General features: G+C 28.3%; 1 protein-coding gene across 1 annotated transcript in view; it reads left to right on the top strand.

Annotated features, from left to right (window-relative positions):
* LOC136072000 (phosphatidylinositol-3-phosphatase SAC1-like) overlaps positions 1–21,875 on the top strand; it is a 32,082-nt gene extending 10,207 nt beyond the window's left edge. Inside the window, exons 14-17 of the mRNA XM_065819184.1 lie at positions 20,924–21,017; positions 21,111–21,203; positions 21,283–21,343; positions 21,659–21,875. Of these exons, the coding sequence (XP_065675256.1) occupies positions 20,924–21,017; positions 21,111–21,203; positions 21,283–21,343; positions 21,659–21,810 (400 nt within the window). The 3' untranslated portion in view covers positions 21,811–21,875. The remainder of the gene's footprint in view (positions 1–20,923; positions 21,018–21,110; positions 21,204–21,282; positions 21,344–21,658) is intronic.
* The last annotated feature ends 226 nt before the right edge of the window (positions 21,876–22,101 follow it).

Raw genomic sequence — 22,101 nt, 5'->3', positions numbered from 1 at the left:
GAGCTTTTAAGTCTTGGATAGTAATCCTCTTGTTCATCACAACCACTCAGTCCTGAATTTTTAATTTTTTTCATAATGCACATGTAATAAGAGACTACATTTTAGACTATATTTAGTTATAACACACAATTTACTACCAAGTCATAAAGCGCAAAAAACCTTCTTTTTTTTTAATGTTATTTCACTTCCCAAAGCTGAGAAAGCCACTACAGTCAAGGAGTTAACTTCAAAACACAAACCTTGACAAACAAGGCTGCTGCTGCAGAGAAACAAGTTGAGGGTGGAAACAAGTTGAGGGCGGTACTACCAGGGACATGATGGGGATCAAACTCAGAACTTCTCGATTATGAAGTGAGCGCTCTACTGCTACACCACTTTACAACAACTACCAATTCATAAAGCTTAAACATTGATTTAAATTCTGATTTGAATTAAATGACATTTTTTGATGACTGATGATCTAAATAAAATTTTATTTTATTTTTAATTTTACCAAAAAAAAAAAAAATTAAAAAACTGAGAAGTTTTTGTCATTTTTAAAAACAAAATTACAGATAACAGTACTATGTACTTATAAAATGACACAAATTATATCATAAGAACAAAGTAATAAAGGTAAAGCTTTATCCCATTGTGCAAAGTTAATCAATCAACATAACCATCAAGTAAAAACAATGACCTCGATTAACTGTGTAGACGTTTTTGTATAGGGATGTACTAAAACCAAGAAATTGCCAAAGCTTCTGCCGAAGCCACTCTTCCAAAACTGACACTTTTATATTAATACAGCTAAGTTTGCTGTTTTGCGTATCTAACTATCTTTTATATTACTAATTGTTAACAAGCAATATACCTACCCAGCATTTGGTCCTAAAAAGATGTTTTTGAATTGTCTTTTGAGCGTTCTGAACGTATTTTGAACATTCAAAAGAGATTTTTTCAGACCAAATGTTGGCTGGGTAAGTATATAGTATATATTATAATACTGCAATTATACTTATTTTAATTCACAAGACTATGTAAATACCATCAATGGGTAATTTATAACAATCATAAGGTTGTTATAAAATACCCATAGCAAGGTTAAAGGGTTTTAGGCTATAGATTTGCTTTTTTTTCTATTTATTTTTTTGTTTAAAAAATACAAAATTATAGTCATACAAAGGAAACAGGAAGCAGTTGCAGACATTAATGTTTTATGTGGGTAGTTAGAAGTTATTAATAACTAATGAAACTTAACTGTAATTTATAAGTTATTATAATGTAACTGATTACTTTTAAGGTAAATAATAGAAGGTATAAAGTAAAGTCTATAACTTTGATTTAGCAGTTCTGAATGTATGATTCACTAAAGCACTTAATGACCAAATTTAAATAAAAACTTGTATTTATATATTGAATATTCTATTTTGAACTTTGAATCCATTGAACTTAACATTGGTCTTTGATATTTGAAATTAGATTTAAAAATTTAAATTTTATAGAAAATTTTCGCTATAATTGTAATAGTGTTTAGTAATTACTACTTAGTAAATGAATAATGCATGGAATATGGAACTTAATTCACTTTATAACTTTTATTTAATCAAACCTAATAAACTATAAATTCAAATAAAAAACTATTCATTAGTTTGAACTTTAAGGTATCATAAAATCACTTAGTAAGAATGAGTGAAGTTGATAATATTAATACAAGATAAAAGTCTATTACTAATTAAATAACAATTACTTGGTATAATTAGACATATTATAATTTAAAAATGCAATTTGTTCTCCATGCTCAGGCAAAAACCTGTTTTTTTTGGTTTCAAATATGTTTCCAGTTGTGCTGAATAGATGTTCACTTTTAATGAAAATTTTGCCAAATCCCACTTGTAAGTATCTTTATTATAGCAAGTATAATCCCACTTAAAGAGATATTCATTTCATTGCAATGTTGAGGGGCTGAAATAGAAATTGACTTCATCTATGCTGAAATAAACTATTACTCATAATTTAAAATTTAACTCTTTCACTACCAACCGTTTTAACAAAAATATTTTTGCTGTGACCGCACATTTTTTAACATAAAATTTGGATGGCATAACATTGACAACTAATTAAAATTCGAATAGTAAATTTGTTACGCCATCGAATATATATATATATATTATATATATATTCGAATAGTAAATATCTTATGCCATCGAATATATATATGTATATATATATATATATATATATATATATATATATATATATATATATATATATATATATATATATATATATATATATATATATATATATATATATATATATATATATATATATATATATATATATACAGCTGCGGACAAAACTACGTGAACGATTGCAAATAGTTTTTTTTAATGAAATTTTCAATGCCTTAAAATAAGTTTATAGTTTAATACTATATGTGGTTGGATAGAGCATTTTTTGCTCTATAAGACTGTGTAAAGTGTATTCTCTAATAATTTGTTTAAAATTAAACATATCTAAATGTTCAAAAAGCATCAAATATTTTGCGCGACAAAACCACGTGAACGATTATACAAACGTAAAAGAATAATTTTACTAACATCAACAAATAATAGATTCTAAAAAAAAAAAAACATTAATATTTAGTTGCATAGCCTTTAGAATCGATAACGGCCTTGCACCGTCTTGGCATAGATTCTACAAGAGTTTCTAGTAACTGTTTTGGTAATGCCTCCCATTCATACTGTACGGCTAGAAAAAGTTCATCCGGTTTTTGAAATTTGCGACCTCCCAAGCGTCGCTCAACTTCAATCCATAAATTTTTGATTGGATTTAAGTCGGGAGATTGGGCAGGCCACTTCAAAACCGTTATGCTATTATTTATGAGCCAATTTTTTACAGTCAAAGCTGTATGTTTTGGGTCATTATCATGTTGATAAACCCAATTGTGAGGCATTTTTTCTAAAGCGTGTGGCAACATTTGATTAGATAATATTTCCCTGTACTGTAGTTGGTCCATTATACCGTTTACACGGTACAACGGACCAATTCCAGCCCAGGAGAAACACCTTCAAACCATTATATTGCCACCCCCAAATTTTACAGTTCCTATTGTATACTCTTTTGCAAATCTTTTACCTACTGGACGCCTAACATAACCTCGACAGTCGCTGCAAACCATGTTAAATTTACTTTTATCCGACCACAAAACTGTTTTCCAATTTTCAACCATCCAGTTTAAGTGATCTTTAGCGAACTGTAGGCGATCTTTGACGTGCCTGGGCTTAAGGAATGGTTTCTTTGCAGGTCTGCGCCCATAAAGACCTCCTTCGTTTAAACGCCTTTGAATCGTTCGTGTGCTTACGTTTTCCATGCCTGTTTGCAGACGAATTTCAGGGGCTGTCAAGTGTGGATTCTCAAGAGATTTTCGCACAATTTTTCGATCAGTACTAAAAAATAAAATGTTAAACATTAAAATTAACATTAACATTAATATTATTAAGATTAAATATTAAAAAAAATAAAATTAAAGGAATATTACCGCTTATCCGTAATACGTGGACGACCACCTTTCTTAACGATCTTTTTGCTCTTTTCTCGGTGTATAATTTTATGTATTCCACCTTTTGACATCTTCACATGAGCTGCAATTTGCCCAATGGACCATTTTTCTTCTTTGCGCAATCGCAAAACCAAGCTTTCAACTTTTGAATCAGTTTGACGAACCATTATAGTTTAATTTTTTTAATTTTTTGATGTTAAACAGAATAATCTTGAGAAATTTAAATGATTGTAAGTTCTTAGAATACCAAAACCACATGAACGATTTTTAAAAGCACTGGTTTCGATGTGAATATAATATAATTTGCATCAAAAATGACGCTTTTATAAATCGTTCACGTGGTTTTGTCGCTCAAAATTTTCGAAATTATTTTAACGTTTATACATGTATGATTTTATACGTATTATTAAAGAATACACTTTACACAATCTTATAGAGCAAAAAATGCTCTATCCAATCATATATAGTATTAGAGAAAAAACTTTTTTTAAGGTGTTGAAACTTTTGTTTCAAAAAACTGCAATTGTTCACGTAGTTTTGTCCGCAACTGTATATATATATATATATATATATATATATATATATATATATATATATATATATATATATATATATATATATATATATATATATATATATATATATATATATATATATATATATATATATATATATATATATATATATATATATATATATGTATATATACATATATATATATATATATATGTATATATACATATATATATATATATATATATATATATATATATATATATATATATATATATATATATATATATATCAAAAGAAAGCTAAAAAAATGAACTTTTCAATTAAATAAGTTTTTAACACACAGCATTGAACAATAAGAAATGCAAAATGCTTAAAACCATTGTTTTTATAAATAGTAAATAAAACATAAAGTCCAAAACAAAACTTATTTAATGTATATATGAATGTTTTTTTTTCAAAAGACTTAGCTAAATACTTATAGACTACTACAAGTTAAGTTTTACAGTGTTAACACTGCTTTATTTTAGAACTAAATTTAAAGAAGTTTTTTTCATCAAGGATTATGCATGATTTTTTAACTTTGTCAAGTGATAACTTTTCATAATTACACAAAATGTTTCTTATTTATTCCTGATTATGTAGAGAAATAATTAAACCCTAAGTATAAATAAATAGTATGTGTCTAGAATTAAAATTTATGTACAAAACAAGATAAAATGTGAAGCATGCTGCTATCAGTGGCTTGTGGTCAAAATTTAAACAAAATCAAAAGCCGCTATCAGCGGCTTGCGGTAGTGAAAGAGTTAAATAAAGGTTTAATCTTTAATCTTATTCATTTAAATCTTCAAACTTTAAAGAATAAATCTATTTTATATTTAGATCTCTTGATCTATTTCTTGAGAATCTGATCAGAAAAAAAAGCGAAAGTAAAAATTTTAAGTTTTTTCAAAGTTTTTTCCATTCATTGCAATAACGTAAAATAGCGCAAAATTTCAAGACGTAAAAAAAAATTATTAGTTAAATGCAACAATTGAAATTAAAAATAAAATTAGAACTTAAATGAAATAAAGTTTACTCATTATCTTTTTTAGTGTACAGCATGAAAATTGGTTTCATGCTGTACGCTAAAAAACATCATCAACGTCAAATGTGGGTTTCTTTCTGCTTGTTAATCACTTATAGAGAAGTACAAGCTAAGGAAATTTTTTTATACCCAGTCTATTACTTAGCTGGGAGTGCAGCATATAACATTCAACTCCTGCAGATTGCGCTAACACAGTCATCAGTTGCAAAACTGTAGTTAATGTTTTAATTTCAATGTTTTCACTATATGAGGGCCAACTGAACAGATGATAAAATTGAAGCCTCCAAATGTTGTTGAAACCTCTAAACTATAATTAAATTCTAGGAATTTCAAACTTTTTTTCGAATGTCATAACTATAAGAATGAAAAATGGGAATTCTTTCAGGTCTCTGAAGTTGACAATCGAACTATTTAACTGTTGACAAAATCTGCACTTTATGCACTATATCTTTGCACTTGTCACTTGTCACTGCACTATATCTTTGCACTTGTTACTTACTTTATGAAGCATTAGACCAAAAGGTTCTAAGAGAGCAAGTAGATCTTCTTGAGGCTAGACAAAATCAGATTTTCTGCCAAAGTGGTGGTTCCTGAAATATTTGTGAATATATGCTATATGTTCTTTATTAAATTTTAGTTTTTATGCTAATAAATACTAGAGTTATAATTGCAATTTTTTTTTTTAATTGCTCATAAATTTATAATTATTTTTTCTTCAGAATGTTCAATATATATTATATATTATACTTCTACAAAAAGATTTCACTTAATTAATTCAAAAAAACTTTCAAAAATTACTCTGAAAAATGCTAAAAATTGTACCTTTTTGTAATTTTAAATTTACTGTTTGTTTAAAAGATGTCCTCCTCAAGCTAATCTAACTTAATTTTTATTATGTTCTGGTTAAAGTAATATCTCATTTAAAATTCATTTGCATATATTCATATTATATATATATATATATATATATATATATATATATATATATATATATATATATATTTTATTTTTTTGTGTGTTATTCACCTCCTCAAGGCTAAGAATGCCACTACAGATGAGGAGGCTACTTAATAGTGGTTATAACTCTCTCTCAACTCTATAACTCGGAAACACGAACCTTGACAAACAAGGCTGCTGTGCGGAGAAACAAGTTGAGCGCGGTACTACCAGGGATGTGGTGGGGATCGAACTCGGAACCTCTCGCTTATAAAGCGAGCGCTTTACCACTACATCACTACAGCATTTGCATATTCATGCATTATTAGCTACTTACATGCAACTTTTTTTTTCCGCTGAGATTCTTAATGTTTATAATTTGTATAAAATATATAAATTTAAAAATTTTAAATTTTTTATAAATACCAATAACCAGGTCATGTTGCTAGGTTAAAAAAAATTACTTTTTTGTTTTACTTTCATATATTTATTGTGAAATTTTTGAAAAAAGTTATTTTTTCGTTTATTTTACCGCCAAAGTAGTACAAACATTTTTTCAAAATTTCCTACCAATTGTATATGAACTTATATTGAAATATGACACAAAAAAATTTAGTTCAACTTATTAAGTTTATATTATATATAGTTTATATTATATAATATTAAGTTTATATTATATATAGTTTATATTATATATAGTTTATATTATATATTATTAAGTTTATATTATATATAGTTTATATTATATATTATTAAGTTTATATTATATATAGTTTATATTATATATTATTAAGTTTATATTATATATAGTTTATATTATATATTATTAAGTTTATATTATATATAGTTTATATTATATATTATTAAGTTTATATTATATATAGTTTATATTATATATTATTAAGTTTATATTATATATAGTTTATATTATATATTATTAAGTTTATATTATATATAGTTTATATTATATATAGTTTAAATTATATATTATTAAGTTTATATTATAGTTTTTATAACAATTTTAATGTTGAGTTCTTTGCACTTGGTGATTTTTAACAACACATTTTTTAGTATTATTAGAATTGTTTTAATCTAATTAGTTGATAAGAAGACAGCAATAGCTGTTTTCTTATTCCAAAATTCGTGTTTTATAAAGTAGGAAAATTTGTAACCCACCTTTGATTGTGCAAAATTCACATCATTTTATTCATTACTTAGATAAAACAGTTTTAATTGAACAAGTTTTTTATAATCCCCTTTGTTGAAATTGTAGCCTGTTGCTTCTTGGCAAAGATTGAAGGCATCATTGCACAGTGGGCCAGTAGGTGGACAAAATGGGAAAAATTTTAGTTGTCTAATCTTGAAAACCTATTTAATTTTAGTATCTACATATATTAGGAGAAATCTATTGATAATTTATTTATATTAAATCCCTTAGTTACCAGGACTCTAAGCATTTGAATATTGAGATAAAATTAAAAAAAAAAAAAATTATGAATAAGTAATTAACGGTGACATCAACGTTGTGTTATATTTCAATTACATCTACGTTTTTGAAACAAAAAATTAGTACATGTTATTCTAGAGTATTTAGAGATAAGAAAAACCAATGTGTGAAATAAATTTGTCATAGCATGTTATCTCAGTTATACTTTGAAAATCACAGATTAAAAAAAAAAATTTCTAAAAGAAACTTATTTTTTGTCGCACAATAACTAATAATTACCACAATTTGCCATGTGTTGTCGTATATTTATTTGAGCTAAATGATGCTTCAATCGAGTTTTAATTGATTGCTCGTCCCCTTAAATCCCCGTTCAGATTTTATGTATGTTTTAACTTGGTTGCTATGGTACTAAATTTTGCATAGCAACAACTCATTTTTACATTAACGTTGTTTTAACAGTATTTTACTTGCGCTAAATACACAATATTGGGGGTATGTATTAAAATGAGATTCAGAATTCTTATGAGGTTAACTTTTTTTGGTTACTATGGATACCTTACTTTGCATAACATAGCAACAACATATTTTCGGTAGTTGTTAGTAATTTAATTACTAACACTGACAGTAATTTAATTACTTTTAATTTTAATTACTAACACTTGTAGTAACTTAATTACTAACAAGTATTAGTAGTCCAGGCGGCATATATATTATAACATTTTACTTTTAAATACAAAATACTTGTTACAATAATTATTTAGATATGGTTTTGTTAAACTTAGACATTCATAATTTTCTCCAAAAAAACTATCTTAGTATATTTCAAAACAAAATATTACTGAAGATATATTAAAATTTATTCAGCCAAAATTTGCTGATTTTAAAGACGTTGATTTTAGACATGCTGTTCAACGATTTGTTTACTTGTATAAAAAAAAGTGGAAATCTGCAAACTATACTGTGAAAAATTTTGAAAAGAAGTTTGTGAACTGGCTTAATGAATTTTTAATTGTCAGAAAAAAAGACAATGAACCAACTGCAAGTAGACGTGGTCGAAAACCAGTTGCATTTGATAATAGTTCTAATAAAACTAAAAAACGGCGTGTATCTTGTTTAATTGAATCTCATTCATCCAATGAATTATTTTTTGTTGCTAATAAAAAATTTAAAGATGAATCTGTTGTTATTGCTGCCAAGAATGCTTTAAATATATCAAATACAGAAAAAGCAACTAAATATTCAGCAGACGAAGCACTGGCTTTAATAATTGATGCAAGTCTGACAAAAGCTTCCTATCAATTGATTAGAAGCGGAGCCTTGGAGAAAGAATATAACATCTACCCCGCTTACAATGATGTCAGAGATGCAAAATTGAAATGTTATCCTGCAAACATAACAGTGGAGGACTATTCAGCTTCAGTTCCTTTAAAAGATTTAATGACTCATACTTTGCAAAGAATCTGTGCAGTTCAGGAACCTGTGCTAAGGCACTTGATATTGAACGAAAAAGCAATAAAAACAATGACACTAACGTGTAAGGCTGGTTTTGATGGTGCTACTGGCCAAAGCATTTATAAACAAGTTTTATTAGAACCCGACATTAACAGAGATTTAAAGCGTGAAGAATCATTATTCATTACTTGTCTTGTCCCATTGGATTTGACTGGATTTAACAACAGCAACGAAAAGGTACCTATTTGGAGAAATCAAAAGTCGTCCTCCACAGCCTATTGTAGACTCATAAGATTTGCATACAAAATGGAATCCAAGGAATCTGTGATTGAAGAAGATCAGTACATTAAAAGTGAGATAGAAAGCTTGGGTATGATTTTATTAGAGGTTTGTGGATCTTCTATTGAAGTGAATTGTATTATTGAACTTACAATGATTGATGGGAAGGTTCAAACAATATTATCTGAAAAAAATAACTCATACCAATGCTGTTCAGTGTGTGGTGTCTCTCCAAAAATATGAATAGTCTTGATATCCTTAATATAGATTATACTAACAGAGAGTTCAAATATGGTCTTTCCAGTCTTCATGCATGGATTCGATTTTTTGAGATGTTATTGCACATTGCATATAAAAAAGAAACAAGAAAGTGGCAAGCAAGATCTAAAGAACACAAAGAAAAGGCATCTGTAGCTAAACAAAAGATTCAGACTGATTTTATGAACAAAATGGGACTTGTTGTTGATTTCCCTAAAAGTGGTGGTTCTGGAACAAGTAATGATGGCAATACCTCAAGGCGTGCTTTTGCAGCATATGAACAAACAGCTGAAATTCTGGGTATTGACCAAAACCTTATATTCAGATTTTACATTATCTTGGTAACGCTCTCTTCAGAATATGAAATAGACTGCTTAAAGTTCAAGGATTATTGTTTTGACACTTTTAGACTATATGTGTCCCTTTATCCATGGTATTACATGGCTCAATCAGTTCACAAAGTATTGATACATGGACATGACATAATTAAAAGCCTTACATTACCCATCGGACTTATGTCAGAGGAAGCTCAAGAGGCTAGAAATAAAGACTTTAAATCTTATCGCGAAAATTTCAGCCGAAAAACATCCAGAAAAGCAACAAATACTGATCTTATCAATAGACTCCTAGTTTCCAGTGATCCTGTTATTTCATCATTGCGTAAATCAACATCACACCAAACAAATCATAAAGCATTTCCTTCAGATGTTTTACAATTACTTAAACAATCTTCAAACGATATTATTGTTTTATAATTTTTTGATGTAATTTAAAATTGATAACGTTTTCTTGCACTATTTTTTGCTTTTATTATTCCTAAAACATTATTTACCTAAATACTCAATTTTTATTCAATATAGGTGGGTCAAAAATCCGATAAGATATTCAAATATCAATTTACGACTTTGTAACTAAGGAAAGTATCCGGTAACTAAGCAATATAAGTATCCATAACAACTAAATTTAAAAAATTATCACTTTTGTAAGAAGTGTGATCTCATATTGGTACTCATGCCAAATTTAGTGAATATAGCACTTATAAAATATCTGCAGATAACAAAAGTAGGTTGTTGCTAAGCAAAATAAAGGTATCCATAGCAACGAAATAAAAAAATATTACCTTCATAAAAAGCGCAGACATCATATTAGTACTCATACTAATTTTAGTGAATGTAGCTCTAATATTAAATTAGTTATGAATTTTGTCCAGTAAAAGTGCATTCTGGCCCACTGTGCATTGGCTGGCTTCTTTCTTTGTTATTAATGACTGTCAAACATATGTAACAATAGTGTGACAAGTCAGATACTCAGATATTTATTTAATAATAGTCAATTCAATAGTTAAGTTCAATTTACTAGCTACCTAAAAAAAAATGGGAAGCATTTTTTCTTTAAAATTTTTGTTGTCAATTAAATCCATTAACTTGCTATCCCAATGAAGAATACCAACTCTTGGAAGTTTCCAGAAGCTTTTTATCTTGGTAGCAATCGTCTGCACATACTCCATTTTGTTCTAAATGATTTAAGGTAGAAAAAAAGCAAGAGTAACAAATATTTATGAAACCAAGTTCTGAAGTAAAATTTTATATTACACTGAACAGAAACTAAAATTAATTAAATAAAACAAGATTTATTTTTGAAACAATATATATTAATTGTATGCTATAATGCAGCTCAAGTTGTCTCCTTATTTATAATTATCTCATTAATTTGTGAAACACCAGATGTTGCACAAATTAATGAGTGAAATAAAGAACTATAATCTTGTTCCTAGCAGCTGTTTCAATAACTTTAGTTGATTATCATGATGTATGTGCAAGTTTTTAAGCTTCTTTCGTGAGATCGTACTCATTTAAATCACAATCAAAGAAAAACTTCTTCTGGCTCTCTTAGGGTGTCATTGGAACATCTTATCATAATTGATGGCCTTTTTTCTTTTGTATTAAACTACTATTCCAGCACATCTCATGACCAGAAGTTTTTTTTTTTTGTAAATTTGTCTTTAAACCTTATAATTTTTTGAATCAGTGAGTAATTCTTGTCAGTGTTTCTATGGTCATGGTCAATTTTCGCCAGACTTTTTAACTTGCTTAATAATGCTGTGAATTTTTCTGCCATTTTATTTGGTTTAGTTTTTTTTATTCTTGCTTGATAATAAATGGTAAAACTGAGTTAAGTTTTCATTTTCAGAGTATCTCAAAGATTTTGCAGATGAAGTTTGCAAGGAAATATAAAAGCACCTGACAAGACAGTTGGTAGTTTAGCTCCTTGTATATCTTTGTCAGATTCAATAGGAATTCTTACTAGTATAAAATATTTTGAGTCCTTTTCATAAACTTGTCAATTTTTTAATGTTCATATAACCTTAAAAAAAAGTGATACAAATTATTAGTGTGCCTGTAAAATAGAAGCAAACAGCAACAACAATTAAAAAAAGAATTGACAAAAAAATTTAGGTAAAACTAATGATCAGGTTGCTTATTTCATTAAAAGAAATACCTTTTTATATTTTTGGTACAAATAATATAAGGAAAGTAAAACATTGATTAATATAATTAACATAGTTAACATTCTAGTAGGTTTACACTGGTATTTACTTTTTTTTTTTACTGATTATAGTCAAATTTTGAGATAGTGTTAACATTGAATCTTAAATTGAATTCTGCTACCACTAAATATTGCATGGTTTTCCTAAACTTCTATATTTTTACCAACCTAACTGCTGACCTAAGTTGAGTAGTTGATTGCCGACCATCAGTAGGTTCATCAGGAAGCTTCCTGATAAACCTACTGATAGTGAAACAACTTTTTGAAGAAAGTTAGATAAGTGTTTTTACTAATTTATGTATGTATATAAATATATTTATATATTTATATATATATATATATATATATATATATATATATATATATATATATATATATATATATATATATATACATGTGTATATATATATATATACAGGGTGCCAAAAAAGTTCCCAGACAAAAGTATAATTTAAAAAAATTATCTGTATGGTGATTTTTTTCACTATATAGTGTGTTTTTAGTATTCTTTTGTATGTATGTATGTATATATGTATGTATGTATGTATGTATGTATGTATGTATGTATGTATGTATGTATGTATGTATGTATGTATGTATGTATGTATGTATGTATGTATGTATGTATGTATGTATGTATGTATGTATGTATGTATATATTATTACATATAGCATAACTAAGTGCCCTAAAAATCAATTGTGTTTTCTGCTTCTAAATTAATCACTTTTTCTGCATTTTAAAACATGCTTTCAAATATATACACAAAATAATTCCCTGTATGCATATAAAAAAATATTTCCTATATATATATATATATATATATATATATATATATATATATATATATATATATATATATATATGTATGTATATAAACATACAGGGAATATATACAGGTTGCCTCTTGAAAAGATGAGTTGCCCTGGATTGTCTTCCTGCAAAACATTCATTGACACTCCTGCGGTGTGTGACATGGCACCATCCTGCTGGAACCACACTTCTCCCACACTCATTTCTTCAAGCGCTAGCAAGAAAAATTCTTGTTGGTCTCAAGTCACAATGCTGGCAAGAAAAACTTGACTTGTTGGTCTCAAGTCATAATGACTGTCTGGTTGTTCTCTTCAGAAAACCATGGACGAATTATTCCAATTTGCGATATTGCACACCAAACAGTAACACATTCTGAGTGTAAAGGATGTTGATAAAGCTGTCTGGGGTTATTTGGCTTCAAAAACACATGTTCTGCTTATTAACACATCCCAAAGTATAAAAGTGGGTCTCATCAGTGAAAAAAATTCTGGCATCCTGAGGAATGTTGAGTAGCGCTTAACATGCATTTTCTCAAGCAACAAATATCACGAGGGTTTAGAACCTATACCACTGCCAATGTATAGGGATGAAATTTTAGTTCTTCATGAAGGATTCGTCTGATTGAACGGGTAGACATTCCAACAGCAGCTGCATGTTTATGTGCAAAATGGTTAGGAGAGTACAACACAGATTGCCTTAATATGTCAATGTTTTCAGGTGACCTCACTGTTTGTGGAAGTCAAGATTTTTTCTTTTTCACATCACCAGTTTCTCTGAAGTTATTTACCCATAAAACAATTGCATTTCTGCCAGGAACACCGCCACAGGGTGCAATATTAAAACAAGCACGAATTGCATGTTGCATAGTAATAATGGAATGATCATTACAACAGTACGTCTTAACAGCGAATGCGCATTTATCTACTCCAAAATGAGAACTGCAACAAAAAGAGTATAAATTTTAAGATACCCCACTCAGATGACATTACCCCAACCCTCATAACAAAAGTCATTGCCTGACTACAAAGTCAAAGTCTTGACTACAAACTGATTTCAGTTTGTAGTCAGGACTACAAGCTGAAATCAGTAAATTCCTGTGCCCCACCCTGTGCATATATACATATATATATATGTATGTGTATATATATGTATGTGTATATATATATATATATATATATATATATATATATATATATATATATATATATATATATATATATATATATGTATATATATATATATGTATATATATTTATATATACAGTATCGGACAAAACGAGTGCAACCAAATAATGCTAATTTAGTTTTTTTTATATAAAAATGCTGCATTTTTTCAATTTAGAGAAATAACTATGTAACTGTTTAGAGACAAAGTTCTTCAAGTTTTATTCATCACAAAGTTCATTATTTGTACACGAAAATTAATAAATTAATCAAAAGTATTAAAAAAAGTTGATTTCCTTCTGGACAAAACAAGTGCAACTCGACAAAATGTTGACCAAGCTGTACTTCGCTATCAATATTTCGTGGTGAATCCTTTGTTGTCGATCACAGCCTTGCATCTTCGATGCATAGATTCGATCAGGTGATCAATGAAACTTTGTGGAATCGCTGCCCAGGCCTTTTGGATTTGTTCAAACAGTTAATCCTTATTACGAACACCTTCACGATTAATTCTGCGGTTGAAGATCTCCCACAGGTTCTCGATAAGGTTGAGATCCGGAGATTGAGGCGGCCAATCTATCACCGATAGGTGGTTGTCTTGAAACCACTGCTTGACTACTTTTGCAGTGTATTTCGGATCGTTATCTTGCTGAAAACCCCATTTTATTGGCATATTCCATTCAGCATGAGGTAACATAACATCTTTTAGGATATTTTTATACATGAAATGGTCCATTATTCCATCGTTTCGATGTATTGGACCTAGACCGTTAGCAGAAAAACACCCTTAGACCATTACAATGCCTCCACCATGCTTCACGGTCTTGTGGCAGTAACGTAAATCAAGTCGTTTTCCGGCCGGTTGACGTACACGGCAAATGCCATCGCTCCCAATGATGTTGAACTTTGATTCATCACTGAACAGGACAGTTCGCCATTTCTGCACATTCTAGTCAATATGAGATGTAGCAAACAGGAGTCTTTTCTTCTGGTTTTTTAGTGAAGTCAGCGGTTTCTTTGCAGGGCGTCAAGAAAACAATCCGGCTTCAACAGCACGTCGTCTGATTGTTCGGTCCGATACAGACAACTCTAATTGCTTTTGTACCTTGACTGATGATATCCAGGGATCCTTCTTGACGGATCTGACGATCTTAAAATCCTCTATAGAAGTGGTGGAACGCCGTCTTCCACCTTTGTTATCTGCTGCCAACTTCCCCGTAGAACGATATTTGGAACATAGTCTTGATACGGTCCATTTTTTCACGCGATATTTATCACAAATACTTTTTTGTGACAATACACTTACGTTATCGCCAATAATTTTTTTTCTCAATTCCAATCCAAGACTGTCGGGAGCCATTTTTGCACTTGTAGTCATAAAAATAATAAAAATAAATAATCACGCTTCTCAAGGCTTACCGTGTTACATTTACCTTGTGATGATACAATAATGCTCTGTGGAACACAACATCTTGGTTGGATGTGGACTGTATTGATATAATGAAATACTTGTTGTATTTCACTTCTTGTATTGATGTTCTTCGATAAAACACTTTGATAAAACTCACTTCGATAAACTGTCTTGATAATACTGACTGATTGACTTCCATATACTGACTGAATTACATGTCGATTTACATGTCTCTTATATAGTAAAATGGATCTGTGTAAACCTGTTCTGGAAAGTTCTAGATGCTTCTTTTCGATGCTTCTGGAAGCTTCTGGATGCTTCTGAATGTTTCTGGATATTTCTGGTTGCTACTGGATTCTTCCAGATGCTTCTTCTGGAAACTTCTGGAAGCTTCTGCATGCTTCTGGAAACTTCTTGAAACTTCTGGATACTTCCTTTAATTATTAAAAAACTTCAGTGACGTTGACACGGACCAGACTTAAGAAAATGAAACAAACCAAAAAAGTTGCACTTGTTTTGTCCACTGCAATATGGCACTTGTCAACGAAATTCTGCCTGTGTGCTGTCACCTGTCAGCTGATTGCTCATGTCATGGCATGCTATGACTCCAGACTCCTGAACTGTTTGCTGTGGTAGTATAGTTCGTTTCGTTTTTAAGACATGTAAAATTAGGAACACTTTTTAGCATTGTTCGATGTTGGTTGCAAATGTTTTGTCCAATACTGTATATATATATATGTATGTATATTTATGACTGATTGACCAATTATGACCTGATGCTGACCTTTAAAAGATTGAGGTCAGCAAATTATTGCCAGCCTCATTTTTCCTGATGAACCTACTGATGATTCTTCCTGACGAACCTACTAATGGTGAAACAGAGTGTTGAAGAAAGCAAAAATTAGATAAGTGTTTTTACTAATTTATTATTGCTCTGTTCTTTAAGAGCATTGAGCACTCTGTTTGTAGTATGCACTAACATAATTTATATATATATATATATATATATATATATATATATATATATATATATATATATATATATATATCCCTTAGAATTAGGATCTGCATTCGGCAATGCCGTCCTTAAAATTTTTAATTTGTAGTATTAATAAAAAAACAATACATGTTTCGACTAACACTAGTCATCTTTAGTTAAAATTAAATATTTAAAATTTGTTAAAATACCTGTAAAGGTGTTAAAAAAATTTATAGACCTTACATGGTTTGAACTCTAGAGAAATAGGATCTTTAAAAGAAAAGAAACTACTTGCCATATCAAAACGCATATATCTAACCATTACAAGAGGGACAAAAAGTCCCATATCTATAAGCATCTCTATGCTTATGAAAGTTGTTTCATGCAAATAGGTGATTAAGGTTTTTCTGTTTTAGATTCAGCACCTAACAAATTTGAGTTAAGACTTAAAGAAAGTATGTTCATTGAATGATTAAAACCTGGTATGAATAAACAGGTTAACCATGTCCAAATGACACTCTGTTCAGCTACTACTTTCTATACATATTGCATATCTTTTACCTTTTTAAATATTTAGTTTTAACAATAAATATTTTAACAAATTTTAAATATTTAGTTTTAACTAAATATTTAAAACAAATTTTAAATTTGAATATGACTTGTGTATATATATATATATATATATTTATTTTGAAAACACTGTATGGAATTTTCAATTTATTTTCAAAGTGCGGTATTTAATTGTGACCAATCCAGGGCAAATGTATATTACTGCTACGTAAGCACAAGCCTTGTAAAGTCGTGTTAATGAAATGGCGGATTGTGATGGACTAGATTAATGCGCTATCTAATCTACTATTTCACATAGAAAAAAATATAAAATGCTTGAAACAAGAAAAAAGAAAAGCATTTCTTCATTCTAGTGTTTGTTTATACTTTCATACTTTGTTTAACTGAACTGATTATGGAATAATGATGGAAAATATATTAAAACAACATCTTATATTAATGAGTTTATATATATTTGTTATCTGTTTCTTTTTATAGAAAGCATTCAGTAATAATACTTTTTTTTATTTGTTTGGCAAAGCAAGAAATAAACATAGTGTTGATGCTTCTTTCCTTGAAAGAGCAATTTTTTTAAAATCTGATCACTATTACAACTGCACTATCACTATTTTTTAAACTTTAAGATTAAATTATTGATTATATTGTCTCATATTTAACTCTCCAAAATAAGTTTAAATTCACAATCGTGAAACATAATAGTTTGTATTATTTTAACAGAACATTGTTTACATTCACATTATCATTAAAATATAATTACCAAAACATTAAATGCACAGATTTATACAATATGTTAAATGTAATTAATTATTAAAAGATATTTAGATCTTTTAAAGTTTATAAACTTTCCATAATATCTTTATAAAAGGATATACTGCATTTTACTAATAACCTGTTATTGGATATACAGTATTTTGAAAGTATGCAAATTTATAAACAAAAATTTTTTTTATTTTTTACCAATATTTCAATTATTAACATTATCTAATATAAATAAATTAATGTATATATACATAAAGCAACAATAATTTTTCCAAATATGAGGCATGATTGACATGAAAAAAGTCAATTATTTTAATAATACCATAAAAATGGATATACCTCATTTTAAAAATACACTCTTCATATATATATATATATATATATATATATATATATATGTAAATATATATATATATGTGTGTGTGTGTGTAAATTATGTTATATTTATATATATATATATATATATATATATATATATATATATATATATATATATATATATATATATATATATATATATATATGTAAATTATGTTAGTGTATTTTACAAATAGAGTGCTCAATGTTCTTAAAGAACAGAGCAATAATTAATTAATTAGTAAAAAACACTTATCTAACTTTTATCTTCAACTTGAAGTTTCACCATTGCTGGATCATCAGGAAGAGTTCACTGCTAGATCATCAGGAACTCTTCCTGATGATCCAGCAGTGGTGAAACTTCAAGTCGAAGATAAAAGTTAGATAAGTGTTTTTTACTAATTAATTAATTATATATATATATATGTAAATATATATATATATATGTGTGTGTGTGTGTGTGTGTGTGTGTGTGTGTTTGTGTGTGTGTAAATTATGTTAGTGTATTTTACAAATAGAGTACTCAATGTTCTTAAAGAACAGAGCAATAATTAATTAGTGAAAAACACTAATCTAACTTTTTTCTTCAACTTGAAGTTTCACCATTGCTGGATCATCAGGAAGAGTTCTTCCTGATGATCCAGCAATGGTGAAACTTCAAGTTGAAGAAAAAAGTTAGATAAGTGTTTTTTACTCATTTATATATATATATATTTATATATATATATATATATATATATATATATATATATATATATATATATATATATATACACATACATACTTAGACAATACATACATACTTAGACAATTTATTTGACATTCAGCTAATTAAAATAAATGAAGATAAGATCTTCTTGGAGCACCAAATAGAACCAGGTTGTCCTGTCACTTAGCTGCTGTGGACAAATAACTTGCAGAAAAAGAAGAAAAGGCGCAAAACATTGAGGAGGAAAAGTGGCATGCTAAATATTATGATTTGTTAGCTCCATCGACATCATCTTGTGAACCACTACAAGAAAACTCATCTTCTGATATTGAAATAATAGATTTTTAAGAAAATAAACCCAGCCTAAGTGCTTCTTCTCAGCCTAATAAAACTTGTATAGTGATAAATTTCATAACTTTGAAGTTGGTTGCTGTGTTAGATAGATGTCAGTTAAGTGTGAGAGATTCTGTATTTATAATTGAAGCTACTATTGATGCACTAGGGCATAACACAGATGACTTTTCTATAAGCAAGTCCTCAACCCATAGAATTCGTACAGAAATACGAAGAGAGCGGGCTAAAACTAAAAAAGTTAATTTTCAAAACAATATCCCAGATACGGTAACTGTCCACTGGGATGGCAAACTAATGCTGGCTCTAGATTCATGTAAATCTAAAGAAGGTGATATCGAACATCTTTTCAATGTGCCAAAATTGGATAGCTCATTAGTAAGCGAGCAGGCACAGGCTGTTTGGAATGCCGATATCAACTGGAACTTTGAGGACAGAGTGCAGATTCTCTGTTAATACTACTGCTTCAAATACAGGCCGTATTAATGGTACATGTGTGCTTCTTGAACAAAAAATGGATAAAGATATGCTCATTTTTGCTTGCCGTTTTCACGCATATGAACTAGTATTAAAAAGTGTATTGGAAACAAAAATCAGCCAAATAACTGCAAGCCCAGACATTCTGTTGTTTAAAAAGTTCTTAGAAAACTGGAAGAGTCTCAATACAAAAAAAATACAAATCTGTACTGGAAAGCTATCTTGTTAAATGTTTCGAAAATTGATAAACTGCTAGAATTCTTTCAATTTGAATTGACTAAAGAAATAGCTAGAGATGACTATCGTGAGCCATTTATTCGTTAAAAATATCATTACTAAGCTCCCAATTCAGAATTTCAAACAAGGATAAGACAGCTCTGTTGGATATCTGTATGATTATTGTGACATCCTACGTCAATTTCTGGCTCCAATATATTTTAACAGTTAAAGTATCTTATCAGGACCTCAACTTCCTGAAGTCCATCAGCTCCTTACGAAACAATAGATAAAAGCATTTCTAAAGCAGCTTTACAGAAGTTTTGCCAGCATTTATGGTATTTGACAGATGAAGTGTCTGTTTTGTCTTTATTTGACGTTGATGTTGATAAAGAAACTAAAGTAAAAATGGTTGTTAACTTAGCTAAAGAAAACTCATCAGCTTACAATAAAAGTTAGATTACATCCAAAAAAGAACTTTGTGGCCCACTTTTTGGTATGTCATATGTAAATTATGCTTCGATTTCTTTCTTTAGTTTAACAGTTCCTTCTGTTTTTATTTGAGAGGAAACATCAATGACTTGCTCTTTAACAAAAGCAAGTTCCTATTAAATCGACTCAAAATTGATGACAGTATATATATATATATATATATATATATATATATATATATATATATATATATATATATATATATATATATATATATATATATATATATATATATATATATATATATATATATATATATATATATATATATATGTATAAATATATAATTTCTTTAAAATATAACATCTTTTCTATAATAATAATAAACTAATTTTTAAAATTAATCGGAAGAGTATTAAATTAGACGGAAGAATATTCAATTAGTCGGGGTATTAAAAATTATTAGTTCAATAATTTTTTTTTTAAATAGTTATTTTTTTAAAGAACAAATATTAGTTTTTTAAGAAATAAAAATTCCCGCATTTTGTGGCTGATTTTATCTCTACATTATTTACCTATTTTAATGATTTAAAATTCACTTTAAAAAAGTAATAAATTTTTTAGAACTGGAAAACGTTCGTCTTTTGGTGTCTTACAAGATGGTGTAAACTCTCTAATTCGATATTATAAAAATAATTTTGCAGATGGTTTTAGACAGGTACATTTTTAAAGAAAATTAATATAAAATGTGAATTTTTTTTTAGAATAATAAAGATTTCAATATTATATAACCTTAAGTATTTTTTTTCAGGATGGGATTGACCTAATTCTTGGAAATTATAATATATCTACAAATGACAAAGTTTCGCCTCTCAAAATTCAAACTGGTTATAAATACCTAGCCGTAAGTTTTAGATATATTTCTTTATAAGTATATAGATCTCAAACTTTTTTTTTTAATTTGTTTGTGTTTTATATTTCAGCTACCTGCAATTTTTTTGATCGGTTTTTCGATGCTGATCATCAGTCTGCTTTTACCTGCAAGTGAGTATTATGTAGTGTTTATTATAAGTTAACTGTTTTTTAACAAGTGAGTAAACTGTTTATTAACAAGTGAGTAAACTGTTTATTAACAAGTGAGTAAACTGTTTATTAACAAGTGAGTAAACTGTTTATTAACAAGTGAGTAAACTGTTTATTAACAAGTGAGTCAACTGTTTATTAACAAGTGAGTAAACTGTTTATTAACAAGTGAGTCAACTGTTTATTAATAGGCATAAATACTTTAAAATATTTAAAAGTGGGTAATTACTTTGAAGTAATCAAAGTTTATTTAGCATTTTTTTTCTTTTTTTTTAGCGGACTTTCGCTTGCAACTTACTTACATATTATTTTGGGGAGTTGCCTGCTTAATAACGTTATATTTCGTTTCGTTATACGGCACTGAATTTGTGGATAAACCTCGACTTGTTCACAAGTGGCACAAATCTGCAAAATTTCAATCTACTTGACGCTTATAAATAGTTTTCAAAAATGTTTTCATAAAATAATTGTTTGAAAAAAAAATTCTTTTAAACTTAGGTTTTTATTTTACATTCCCATTTCAAAATCTTGTAAACCGTTAATGGTTAGGGGAGGATGGGTACGAGTCCTTTATAAATATATAGGAAAAGAAGCCCAAGATAGCTTGGTACATTTTCTAATCGAAATAAAATAAATATCAAAATATCTCTAGGTTTTTATTTACTTAAAAAGTATTCCGTAAATGCCTACTGGTTCACTCCTACCCGTGTAAAGGGGTA

The sequence above is a fragment of the Hydra vulgaris genome, chromosome 15 (assembly GCF_038396675.1).
Source record: "Hydra vulgaris chromosome 15, alternate assembly HydraT2T_AEP".
NCBI lineage: Eukaryota > Metazoa > Cnidaria > Hydrozoa > Anthoathecata > Hydridae > Hydra > Hydra vulgaris.
The sequence above is the reverse complement of the archived record's forward strand: the minus strand, read 5'-3'. Positions and strand labels throughout refer to the sequence as shown.